Source organism: Aspergillus pseudonomiae (genome assembly GCF_009193645.1).
Source record: "Aspergillus pseudonomiae strain CBS 119388 unplaced genomic scaffold BDV37scaffold_161, whole genome shotgun sequence".
NCBI classification, from domain to species: Eukaryota; Fungi; Ascomycota; class Eurotiomycetes; order Eurotiales; family Aspergillaceae; genus Aspergillus; species Aspergillus pseudonomiae.
This window is the reverse complement of record NW_022476153.1, coordinates 14,018-26,963: the sequence shown is the minus strand read 5'-3', so window position 1 is coordinate 26,963 and position 12,946 is coordinate 14,018. Positions and strand designations below refer to the sequence as shown.

Genomic DNA, 12,946 nt, shown 5'->3' with positions numbered 1-12,946 from the left:
AATCATAATTTAGTATAATAAAAGAATATCTATCACGGGTGATACGCTAGTACTATACCTCCCATAGGGAACAGACCCACCTAATTAACTAGGGTGCATGGGCGTACGGCGGTAGCTACTCAACGAGCTGTTCTTATTTCTACAAGATTTAAACTCGATAAATTACCCCCATGTACTATTATTACTTAGCGAACGGACATAACGTTATCCTTCTAGGAATTTATGTATTTTATCTTGGACATACTATACGGGGCTGATCTCAATACTTTCTTGATTACCATCCTGGTCTAAACAGTGAACCTACTGTGGAGCCACTTCCCAGTTAGAATCTCGAGCCAAGATGTTATGAAGGCGTCGATGTAAGACTGCGCTTCTATAGAGGCCATTGTAAAAATTTAGAAATAATGCAGCCCGATTAAGTATTTACTCTATTGGGGATCAGCAATACTAATAGCTACTTTAGAATATAATTCAGGGAGTTATGGTTACTAAAGAAGAAACAGAGTTGTTAATAGATATAGTCGGTAGGGCCGTCATAGACATGGAAGGTCTAACATCCAGCTTACGTATACGGTTATATTTCTACCTTAGCGAGTCATCAGTCCGCGTCACTTTAGGTCTTATAGTAATGTCCAGTTATATCTTTTAAGAAAATAGATATAGCATCCTAAGAATATTGGACACCATCCCTTGTTCTTTAGTAAGAGGGCCATTTAATAGTATAGTATATATCAATTTCCAATGTACCACCGGTATTATATAACGAAAGATCCAAGGGATTCTGTTGATCCTCCTCTACTGCTCCAGGGATACTGGATAGAAGTATTGATTAGGCCACTCTTTTAACAGCGCTTTAGTTCTGGTTCTACTCCCGAAGAAGGTTAACTGAGAAAGGTGCGATATAGAGAGCATACAAAAGGGTACTCGCCCCTTAAAGTTGTTGCTAAGGAGGAAAACAGCCTACTATCATGACTACTAAGCAAGAAAAGGATCAGGAACGCCGGAGGACTAAGAACTCCCGAGAACGTTTAAAACGACGGAAAGAGCGTACCGTTCAAGGCCTACATGACTACGGTCTTCTTTCCGGCGCCAGGGTGTATATGTTTATTCAAGACCGTGATGGAAGGGTTACTGAGTATAGAAATACCCTGGATAAGCGGTTTCCGCCGTCATTTACTCAGATTGTACGTTCAAAACCTAACAAAGGTTGCTGCAGTTTTTGACCATGATATAGAGGCGCCTGTTCCCGTCTGCAAAGCTGTTGACTCCAGCGAGCTTTGGTGCATCGCAGCCTGGTGTTGAAGAATCCTCGGCTACAGAAAGCCAAACCATGTCATATGGGCTTCTTAACTTTCCCACCGGACCTTTCCCATTTGATCAGTCCAATGATCCTTTAGGAGTCCCTAGCCAACTTGAGGAGATACCAACTCTGCCAGTCGACATACAATTTTGTTCCAACACTACTGGGCCATGTTTGTCGCAGGATGTTCTCGATGGGGCTACTGAAGCAAGAACTTGAATTACATCATACGGATATGTGACATTATGTCTAGCTTAAAAAGCCGCCATTCAATTCATTTCAGTATACTTCTTCCTATTATACTATACTCGATGAGAAGAATCTAAAACAGTGTATGTAATATAGCTTCCTTGAGACAATATAGAAACTCTCCGTATTAAACAGGGAAATACCTTGTGTAGAACCAGTCCTAGATTTCAGAAACACCAGAATACTAGAATATACGGGACAATCATATTTAAGGTATCTCTAGATCGATGCCTTTGGGGCTAGAAAGATTAAATAGTATCTATATCCGTAACGTTGTCTTGCTAGCTGCTGGAGTAGTAAGGATTGTCAGGTACGAAAGAAGTATGACATGTGAACCTATACACTGGTATTAATAAAATTTAAATCTTACACCTATGTACATGTCTATATGGCATATGGCATAATAATTCACAATGTCTTGATAAATACAATTGGTCAAAAGGAAATTACTATGTATTTTAAAAGTATATTAAATTCGCATGCAGTGCATAAAACGCTTATCGCAATATACTGAGAGCCTACAAAGTTAAGCATTGTACGCAGCAATAGACACTCTTTAACAGGTTCCTTGAATTATTTCCTTGTTATAGACCTTTGCTTTATAACAGTATGCTATTATCCTGTTCTCTTACTATTTTAAACCTTCTATTGTTTGCTGTTTCACTATATAACCACTCAATCCAGCACAGGAAATGGGTTCCAGAAGTGACTCCAAAAAGTATTTTGGTGTACAGATGAATCTTACAGAGCTACCCCCAGAGATGCTTTTATACATTACCAACAAACTTTGCACAGCCAAAGATCTTTTATCGTTTTCCTTGATTAACAAAAACATGTCCTCAATCGTTATGAGGGCTCTGTATTCATTCAATATTGAAAAGCAAGGTAGCTCAGCTCTGTTCTGGGCAGCACGGCATGACAAACTCCGGACGGCCCAATTCCTCCTTCAAGTGCCAGGTGCCACGGCGGATGTTGTATCTGAAGGAAATACTCCGTTGATAGTCGCAGCCAAGTTCGGATCCCAACTCGTGATGGAGCTACTTCTCCAGAATCCAAGTACCCGGCTCAACGCGACCAACCCTTCAGGCCAGACAGCCCTCTGGTGTGCGGCAGCTGAAAACCATTCTATAACTGTCTCGCGACTTCTTCAAGAAAACAGAGTGCTGGTTAATTGCCCCGATGTCGTGAGCGGGTGGACGCCCCTTGCAGTAGCTGTTTTGAATGGGCACCGTGATGTCGTTCAATGCTTTCTCTCGGATGATCGCGCCGATGTGAATACGGCAGACAAACATAGTCGGACACCATTATTCCATGCCGTGCAGTACGACAGAAGTTGTATAATGGAGATGCTTCTCACCGATACAAGGACTGATGTCACTCACAGTGACTCCAAGGGCTGTACTCCACTGCTTGACGCTGCACAAAGAGGGTTTTATTCTTCTATGAACATCCTTCTCAAGCGTCCAGATATTGAGGTGAATGTCTACGATAGCTTTTCCTTATCACCACTCTGGTACGCCGTTGGATTCCGCAGTGTAGATACAGCGCAACAGCTACTGGACAGAGGAGCTACGGCGCATATAATGAATGGGAGTCATAGCTCACCGCTCCAGAGGGCAATTTCGCTGGAGCACATGGCCATGATCAGGATGTTTTTGCAACATCCAGGTCTTCGTCCGTCGCCCGGGGCCTCCGATGTTGGCTCAAGGCTTGGGCCTAACCCGCTATTCACAGCGGTGCTAGTCGGTCGAAGTGATATACTTGAGCTTCTTCTATCCAGTGGGTTGGATACTAATGCACAGGACGAGGAGGGAAAAACACCATTGGCCCTGGCTGCAAGTATAGGACATTATGAGGATGTCAAACAGTTGCTTCACCATCAGAATACCAATCCGAGTATACCTGATTATGACGGATGGACGGCGCTGCATGAGGCTGCTATACATGGCCGACTATCTGTGGTTAAACTTCTTCTTAGCAATTCTAAAGTTAATGTCAACGCCAAAGATGAACACGGCCAGACACCGCTTTGGTGGGCAACATTCCGAATGCACCCATGCGTGGCTCAGTGGCTATTACATAAAGATAACATCAATGTCAACGCAATCGGCCTCGATCAGACAACATCTCTTCATCATGTCGTGCAGGCAGGAAATATAGCTATTACCCGTGCTCTTTTACAGCGAGAGAACTTAGATCCAAACGCTCTGGATAGGTTCGGATATTCACCACTCAGGATAGCTGTCTATAATGGAGATATCCCAATGGTACAACTACTTCTTACCAGGAAAGACCTCCTGTTAAATAATGACTCACCAGCTCAACGACCGCCAATCTATGGAAGTGAGCGATGGAAAAGGTGGAAGCTGGTACAAACACCACTGATGATTGCTATTAAGGAGGGTTATTGTCAGATTGCAATACTCTTACTTCAAAGAACGGGATCCCGAATCAACTTTCAGAATTGGCGAGGTGAAACTGCACTTCTCCTTGCTGCGCGTGGGGGCCATACAGAAGTTGTAGAACACATCCTCCGGAATCCTGCAGCCAATGTTAATCTGACCGATAACTCAGGGCACAGTGCACTATGGTGGGCCACGCATAACGGAAACTCCTCTGCTATACGGCACCTTCTTCTCATCGCTCACCTAAAGGCGCAAGTAAAGTCTTACGAGAAATATGTAGGGACAGAGATAAGCTTACACCAGTGGAATCATGGGATTTTCAATCTCGGGATAGAATATCGAACCTCCCAACAGTTGTGCAGTGGACAAACCAGCAATTCACTGCTTCTTTTTATTGCGTTCTTCCTGATAGTGGAGATATGGAATAGTACCTTAGCTTAAGAGAGGATCTTATTTCGAATAATAATCTATAATATAATAGCAATCTACTATAACATATAGTATAGAAATTTATACTAGTTATTGATAAACCCTTTTCCTGTTTTAGGCCCGGCTCGATTTAGTGATAGCTAATTGCCAATAAAAAGGCGTTCAATATATAGAAAAATTAGGTCCAGATTACAAGACTTTTCATGAATCCGCCTTTTATACCTCTGTAGAATATACTTAGGCGACGGCTTATATGACACAAGGTCTTTTATCAAGAGGATAAAGTTACTCGCGAGATAAATCTCGTCGGGCCAGGAACCTACTAAAAGCGCACTAGATAAGCAACAGCAGCTTACCTTACTCTAGGAGATGTCTTGTGCTTATATTATAAACGGTAAGCAAGCACAGCTCCTAAAAGAAACGTATAATAGTACCCAAAAGGCACCCAATGAGGAGCTTTTGTTAACCATAGAATACTAGTATGTAGTCAACTGCAGTAGCCTGCCCCTCTAATTAGATAATCTGCAGCCGGTATTCAGGCCAGGTAGATATCTATATAAAAAGAATTGTACCTTATTCTCTATTAATTAGGTCACTTTAGCTTCAGGCCTGGGTTAGTATATTAGACCGACTACTCTCTATTCAACATTTATTTTTGTACTACAGGGTCCCGCCGGGCGAGTTTGACGCTATCCCAAATGGGGAATAGCGTATTACGCGTTATACACAACGTATATTTAGTGGGGATGAGATTGTAGTACTGGGAAGCTAAAGGCTGTTCAGGATTGTATAGCAGTTCCTATAGAAAGTGTAACAGAACAAATCGCTTGAGGGTCGGAGTCCTCAGCGCGATTTTGGTATAAATACATTTGTGCGTTAGGGCAGCCAGCGGCCCACCGGCGCCTCGCTTACGGGGTACGGTTTAGTTGCCTGAGGCAACTGCTGTTACAACTCCGCAGATCATTGTATAGATATCAAAGGCAACTATATTGAAGACCAAGCTTACTAACCATGCACTACGAATAAGCTTTAGTTACCTCCAGTGATTTGTTAAGGCTGTTTTAGTATAAAAGGAGACGAATCTCTTCTATAATCTAGTGAGACAGACTTTGATCTGCACCTGACTCTGGACTGCAAAAATAATCAAAAACGACCCTCTTATTATTTCAAGAACATTATCTTATACTTTGTGCTATTCTGCTGTTCGATCAATATTTTGTCAGTAGTCTCAATGAATATCAACACAGATGACACTATGATATCGGGAAAGTCATCTGCAGGTTTAGACAAGAAAAAGGCGTGGCTCGGGAAATACTACATACACCTCACCCTCCGTCACATCGTTCAGCCTCGCACAGCCTATCAAGAAGGGTTCCGTCAGAGCGAGGGAATACATACCTATTCGAAAGGGCATCTCAGGAACGCTAGGCCGAGTGAAACGGCCAAATTAAGTATCATCATTGAATCACCACCACTTATATGCCATGGGGACCCTACCAACTCAGTGGGCGCTCTTTTCTCGGGCCGCTTACAATTTACCATCGGGGAACACACAAGGCCAATTGAGATTATCAAACTCAATCTGACGTTGGCAATTCGTTTAACAACTGTGAAACCGGTCGTAAAGGGATGCCCTAGCTGTGCGTCTCGAGTTGAAGAGCTGTCAAATTGGAACTTCATAACCAGACCTATGTACCTCACGTTAGGTCATCACGAATTCCCTTTTAGCTATCTATTCCCTGGTCAGCTGCCCGCTTTCTGCAACACCCCTTTAGGCGGCATTGCGTATGTGCTTTCGGCCCAGGCGGAAGACATCGTTGGTAGAAGCTACTCATCCACGATGCCTTTGCACATCAAACGCGCCCTTCCCCAGGGAAATGAGACATCCTTGCTCTACACGTTTCCACGGACGAACCTGACCAGTCACGTTATTGTGCCGTCAGTTGTGCACCCTATGGGTAGTTTTCCTGTCCGAGTGGCGCTGAGCGGGGTCATGGATAAAGGGAAGCCTAACCGAAACCATTTATACATACAAAATGTCAAATGGCATATCAAAGAGCATGTGAAAATAGTATCTCATCCCTGTTCTAAGCATGCGTCGAAGTCTCAAGCGGAGGGTGTTATTCACAGAACCACACGAGTTATTGGGCGCAATAAGAAGAGTAACGGGTCGAGGTACAAGTTAGATTCAGGGAGTGATGAGATTAGTTTGCAGTTTGAAGCGAGTATCGACTATACTCGTGAACCGGTGTGTGATGTCGCGGATAGTAAAGGATTGGAGGTCAAACACAGTCTTATCATTGAGTTGATTGCTGCGGAGCGCAATGCCTGGATAACTGCAACATCGAGCCCTGCTATTGTGCTTCGTATGTGTTCAGGTTTGCGCATGTCTGAGCGCAGCGGACTTGGCATTAGCTGGGATGAAGAGGTGCCCCCAATATACAACGATGTACCGCCCGGACCCCCAGATTATACTGCGATGGAAACACCTGTAAGGTATCTGGGTGCTTCACGTCGACTAACACTACCAGAGTGTGATTTCTAAATACATGAGCCTGACCCTATGTACCTTAGTCATCTTCTTGTTATAATAGTTAGTTATATGGAGTGAGCCTCTATTACATAATAACAGTTTATAAGCACCTACCTAGTCACCGCAAAAATAAAGAACACCTAACAGACTAAAGAAAAGCTTAGGATAAAGAAGTATACTATATACTATATATTCCACGGATTAACTACACTATAGAATAGCTGATATAAAGAGTGATGGAAGGAATAAGATCAAGATATATAAATTCTGACTGTTCTATTTAGTATTTACTAATTAGTATACAGCGATACACAGATTGGCTAGAAAGAAATTATTATTCTTTTCCAGAAATTCTTTACAAAGAACCTAAGCCAATCATAAAATAAAATTTTAAATTAATAGTTTAAATAAAGTTCTGGTTGCGTAAGAAAATAGAGTATAAAAGTGAATTCTAGTACTGTATACTTTATAGGATAGAAATTCTATCTCTATATTCGCGTTTAAAGTATTATAACTCCCTCTTAGAAAGCCTTTATAATTATAATCTCTACTCAATAATATCTAGTTAACTTATATCTACCCTGAATGAGAGGACACGTGACAGTATTATACCATATGGTGATCCGAGAGCTTTACTCATCGGATATGGAACGGCTTTCGAGTAGGTTATTACATACAAATGTAACAAATCTCCAATTCCAGCTAACCATCTCCTACAATACCCAGGGACTCGAGTCTCTCAATCGCCGATACTGCTACCTTCGCATCATGATAAAGCATGTTATTCCGCTACCAGGTCCAATATCTCAAGAGATAGATTGGCAACTCCAGATGCTTTGTATATTCCTCGACCCGGTACTACGCGCGGTAAGAAATCTCTGATTTAATCTAGTCTAATATTAAAATACTAACTACAGTGGGCAGATTCCGCTATCCTTATTGAAGATGAAGAGGAAGTAAACAGACAAAGTCATGTTGTAGCTTCAACATCTTCCCATCTTGCCAATAGTCAGAAAGGAATAAAATGTCTTATATGCCTCGAGACAGGTGTGCAAGACTTTATTGCTGTGCCCTGCGGTCATATGTTCCATCGCATGTGTTTTAGTTTACTTGTCTACGAGAAGTATAACGACAAACGATTGGAATCAGACCATATATATGTGCAATGTCCTGAATGTCGGGTTAAATGTAGGGGGAAGATTAATCAATCTTCTTTCCTGAATGTGCCGCCAATATCCTTTGTTCTCCTCCCATTGGGAAATACGATAGGAAGGCATGACCCAGGAATTACCAATGTATATATGAAAGGATTGACTATATATCCGCATATATTATAGGTTCTTTTAAGTTATAAATATAGCTAATCTCAGAAGTAGCTTACTTCAGAAATTTATTTAGCTAGTATACGTTTTAGAGTTTAGAGAATACTACTACTATATTTTATATGCAGAAGTCAAAATTATATAGATATATTGTTATTGGATAGTGGGCTATTTTACTATAGTAATTTAGGCCGTTGAATCGCACTTTGATCTGAGATATAGTATCTTAATAATAACACGGGTTGATCTTGGATAAAGTTATGTCTATGTACGATATTTCCAATTGTTCTATAACAATTACTAGCTATATATCTTTATATACCTCTCTTCCTCTTTATTGCTAATATATGTTGGATCTAGTACGGTGGATGTGAGCTTTTCTTAGGTAAACTATGGCCAGTAATAAGCTCTATCAACCTCTGCTGTCAACAACCCAGCTACAGCGACCCCGTCACCAAGCAGTTTCCACGGTTTCAAGTTTCACTGATAATTGGTCCCGGCCTGACCGACCGACATCAGTTGAGTTCCAGATTGTACAGCACGGGGGCCATAGCTCCGCCGTGGAGTTGCTCCCATGTCGGTTACAGTGGTCGAAGCAGGAACTCTATACTGAGAAGGATCATCTTTTGCGAGCAGTATATGAGGCATCCTATTTACGAGCTGAGAATGCCTATTATCGCAAGGTTCGGCGAGCATCGATCCTGCTCCAAGCTGAAATCGAAACTGTTCTCCTGGCGTATACAGCAGTTCAAGAATTACGTGCTTGCCTCCACCGCCTTGATACATTAACCACAAATAACAAGCGACAATCTGTCTTGTTCAGACAAAGCGTGCTTGGTACCATATGGTCTCGCAACACAAGCTTGCTCCGTACTGCAATTGATGACTACCGCGTTATGATCGACAGGATTGATACTAGTTTTACAAAGCTTCAGAAATCGCAACAAGAATTCACTGCAGCTTTAAAACGAATTGACCAAGAGTATGCTGACTTCTTCGCTATACAACTAGGCGAGGAAGCAGTAAAATTTTAAATACTTGACACTTTGTATTAGAAGTATATTAGTTCAGGGCTTACGGAATATCGGAGAATAGCTCTAAGGCAGCAAAATGTGCTAAAGGGAAATATGTTATATTCAGTCGATATTATCTAAAAGGGTGGCCAAAGTAGATACTAGATATAATGAAAGTATAAATACTATTGTAATAGATGATCTACTACTTGGGTTCAGCCCTTTAGGCTAAGTAGGATATAAGAGAAACACCTATAATTAACTAAGTAGCACGAATGTAAGAGGGAAATAATTATTCTCCCTTTTTCAGATACTTTATAACTCTTTTGAAAATCTTGAAATCTTCCCTTTCAGGTGTGTTTCAGCGAGTAGCTATAGGACTAATTAGTAAGGTAAGGCTTTACTAAACTTGCTTCAACCAATAAAAAAGTCAGAATCCTTATATATAGAACAAGTATTATTCTATAAACTTAACTCAGATAACAGTGGCATATGTAAGACTATTGAACGCCTTTTCTCAGAATAACAATATGTCTAAAAACAGGGGTTCGGATAAAGCGTACACTGTGAAAACCAATAAAAGCACGTATAAGAGAGAGAAATACTATGCTCCATGTATATATCGCATATGATTAGCAATATCAATGTGGCCAATAAGCATATCCTGACAGGCAGGATCAGGACACTGTATTTGCTTGTTATGGATTCTACGGATATGCCGCTCGAAGCTTGAATCTCGAGTGAAAGGCTCTCCGCGAACACCATAGATCATACACAAGAGGCATTGTCGTCGCGCCAATTGGACATGTCGCTTACCTTGGAGCGCTGCTGTCATCCATCTAGGTGTTGGGCCTTCGCTATGTATTTCCTGAAGCCGGCGTTTACAGCTCGGCCCAACCTTAGACACTGCATCAACGACTGCAGCCCTGCACTCGGTTTCTTCACCCTCTGTCTTAGGTGCAAACTGGAAAAGAAGAAAAAACGCGCGCTGCTGCTCAGAGGGAACGAGGTCAGCCTTATGTGCCTTCCTAGATTCCATTGGAAGCCCATATATCTGCCGTATAATATCTTCTTTTGGTTGCTCCTCATTAAACCGAGCTCGGATGAGTGCCTTCATCTCACGACGAGCCGCTTGACGTGCAGTGTGGTAGGCATTTCGCCTCTTCATCGCTTTTTGATACAATGGTGTTCCCTTGGCTTTGTACATTGCTCCATATTCTGTCTGGAGTTTTAGTCGAGATCGCTCCCAGCGCGCCTTGCAACGTTGAACCTCAGGCTGTGCATCAGCTTCCGTTGCCTGAGCCTTATTAAGATCAACTGGACGACGCAGGTCGATCGAGCGGCTTTGCCCACTAGCCATCCGGATTACATTATTTTGAGGCTGACTTCCTCGCCATACCGCGCTAAAATCCTTGGGAAAATAATCTGGCGCATACCGCTCCTGATAGACAGACGAGTTGGCCGCATGCTGGAGGAGCAGATTCTGCTGAGCCTCACTGATCTCAGCTAGAAATAGGTCAGCAAAGTACTTCACCTGCGTACCTTAGACATGTGGGACATACAGCTGCTATTGACAGCTTCACCGGCCCCTCTCCGGAGAGAGTATGATGTAATTGACAGGTTAAAGCCTGCCAGCTCACCTAGTCGTTTCAGCCAGGTATTTAAAGTCCTAGGAGTGATATCAAACAGGAAACATTCAGGGTCTGCAGGGCGAAGTAAGAGCGATCCTGTATCTGGAGGGACCTGCAATGCGTATAGCTGCGTTGCTGATGTAATATGGAGATGGTGGAAAGCGGACTTGCGTATTAACAAAGATAATAAAAATGACTGAGGACAGAGCAGTAAGCAAGGCTCACTACGAACTTCCGGTATTCCCAATATCGGACTATGGGCAGCATGGTCAAGGACGGTCACATTATGGAAGGGGAACTGGACTTACTTCTTCTTTTTCATCCCCCGATAACGCTTGGTCTTATGGGGTTTGAACTCAAGGACCATATGTGGTCGTTCCCTTCCTGTAGGAAGTAATGCAACTTGTATATTTGCATTCTTGAGGGACAGCAGTGCATCAGGTCGGTGTCCACTCATACCGGCAAGTAGAAGTATCAAGGAAAGCTGTACTGGGTCCCATGCCTCGCCTCCAGTAGTCCAAAGTACTTTCAGTAACTCAAAGACATCTTCCCAGCGTAAGATTGAGTTTTCTGTCTTCTTCTCTGTTCGAAGATTGTATTTTTTCACTAGCCGTTGTCGGACCTGATTGGTTAGTATTGGACTAAGTAGCAGGGACTTTGGATACAGTGAATTATTAAAACTTACTCCCACCATCCTGTCCTTAGTAATTGCTGGAAGTGAAAGTCCTACTTTTTCCCGTCTCAGAAGTACCCAGTAATTCCAGTATGTTCGTAGTGTCGAAGAAGAGTTAATATACTTATATCGCGTTGTAAGTATATAGTCAAAGAATGTGCAGAGTGTTTTGATATTTGGTGGCTCTTCTTTTATAAGTGTTAGAGTATCTCGATTAGTCGCAATACAGAATCTAGCCCATGATTAGTATTTCTTTAACTATTCTATAATATAGCTTAGCAGCTTTATAGTCTTACTGGCACCATAGACTCCAGACCCTGTTTTTAATATTGATTGTCTTTTGCTGGTACTGCCTTTGATGCAGCTCATTTTCATTGAGTTCATTCTCCAGTTGCAGCCAGTTGTTATTGTTCGTTTCCACCACTACCTCCTCCTCGTCCTCGTCCTCGTCGTCGTTGTCGTTGTCGTCGTCTTGTTCTTCTTTCTCTTCCTCCCCTTCTGGGAGATATTCCGATTCAGTGCTGGCATCACTTATGGATGATATTGTCAGCTGATCACTAGGAGTAGCAGTGTATTCCTGAGAATACATGGTATAAAGCCTTTGCTTCCCTATTGATATCATAGTAGATTTGGAAGGGCCCTCAAGAGGCAATCCCCCTGCGCGTGCCACGTGGTAAGACGCTGAGAGCTGTTGTAGTCGAATAAAATCGGGTGGGTGTACTGTAGTAGAAGAGCGCAGGCGGTTACTAACAATATAACAGAGCGGAAGGGTAGAGATATAGAGACAAATCGATAATTTAGAAGTTGTAAATTATATTTGATTACTTGAGTTGGCGGAGGATGTATACTATTTATATTAAATAGATTAGACTATACTATAGTACTCTAGGGCTTACTATTAAGTAAGTTATACCTAGTCTACTTTTACATTCTCTGGATAAGTGGGTCTTATTAAAAACTGTACCTTGGAAAGTTGGAAGAAGTTGTGATCATATTTACTAGTGGATAGGATTCGGTGTAGAACAACCATAAAGGCGGCAACAAGACTACCACAAAAGAGGAAGCTCAGACACCATAGGTCAGTTTAATTTTATAAAAAATAAATCTTTTAATATATTTTTATATTTAACTCTCCAAAGTAAATAAAATATAGAATCTAATATATTGTTTATAGATTTATATTTTTTATATATAAATCACGGCTTTCACCTCTCCGAAAGCTATCCCGAAATTTTTCCGCTAGATAAGAGCTCTCTGCGGCGAGGACTATACTGTAAATAAATATACTCTAATCTTTAATAAATATTTTTGTATTGGAGCCTTCTCTATTAATCTATAACTTTTTTCACCTTTCTTATAATATATACCCAATTAAATCTAATAATGGCATT

At 41.8% G+C, this 12,946-nt stretch overlaps 5 protein-coding genes across 5 annotated transcripts; 4 read left to right on the top strand and 1 right to left on the bottom strand.

The window, feature by feature from the left end:
- Window positions 1–968: 968 nt before the first annotated feature.
- BDV37DRAFT_289470 (uncharacterized protein) lies at window positions 969–1,519 on the top strand (the record flags this gene model as incomplete). The annotated part of the gene is made up of 2 exons (XM_032088475.1): window positions 969–1,184; window positions 1,235–1,519. 2 exons carry the CDS (start codon window positions 969–971, stop codon window positions 1,517–1,519), a joined length of 501 nt encoding a protein of 166 aa, XP_031934700.1.
- Window positions 1,520–2,283: 764 nt separating this feature from the next.
- BDV37DRAFT_276971 (ankyrin repeat domain-containing protein) lies at window positions 2,284–4,473 on the top strand (the record flags this gene model as incomplete). Its single annotated transcript, XM_032085665.1, has 4 exons — window positions 2,284–2,360; window positions 2,439–3,510; window positions 3,571–4,209; window positions 4,456–4,473. 4 exons carry the CDS (start codon window positions 2,284–2,286, stop codon window positions 4,471–4,473), a joined length of 1,806 nt encoding a protein of 601 aa, XP_031934699.1.
- Window positions 4,474–5,638: 1,165 nt separating this feature from the next.
- On the top strand, window positions 5,639–6,928 carry BDV37DRAFT_276970 (uncharacterized protein; the record flags this gene model as incomplete). The annotated part of the gene is made up of 1 exon (XM_032085664.1): window positions 5,639–6,928. The coding sequence occupies one exon, from the start codon at window positions 5,639–5,641 to the stop codon at window positions 6,926–6,928; it is 1,290 nt and encodes a 429-aa protein (XP_031934698.1).
- A 1,702-nt stretch (window positions 6,929–8,630) lies between these two features.
- On the top strand, window positions 8,631–9,272 carry BDV37DRAFT_289467 (uncharacterized protein; the record flags this gene model as incomplete). The annotated part of the gene is made up of 1 exon (XM_032088474.1): window positions 8,631–9,272. The coding sequence occupies one exon, from the start codon at window positions 8,631–8,633 to the stop codon at window positions 9,270–9,272; it is 642 nt and encodes a 213-aa protein (XP_031934697.1).
- Window positions 9,273–9,855: 583 nt separating this feature from the next.
- BDV37DRAFT_276968 (DUF3435 domain-containing protein) lies at window positions 9,856–12,177 on the bottom strand (the record flags this gene model as incomplete). The annotated part of the gene is made up of 5 exons (XM_032085663.1): window positions 9,856–10,757; window positions 10,814–11,136; window positions 11,191–11,366; window positions 11,568–11,787; window positions 11,852–12,177. The coding sequence occupies 5 exons, from the start codon at window positions 12,175–12,177 to the stop codon at window positions 9,856–9,858; spliced, it is 1,947 nt and encodes a 648-aa protein (XP_031934696.1).
- Window positions 12,178–12,946: the final 769 nt, after the last annotated feature.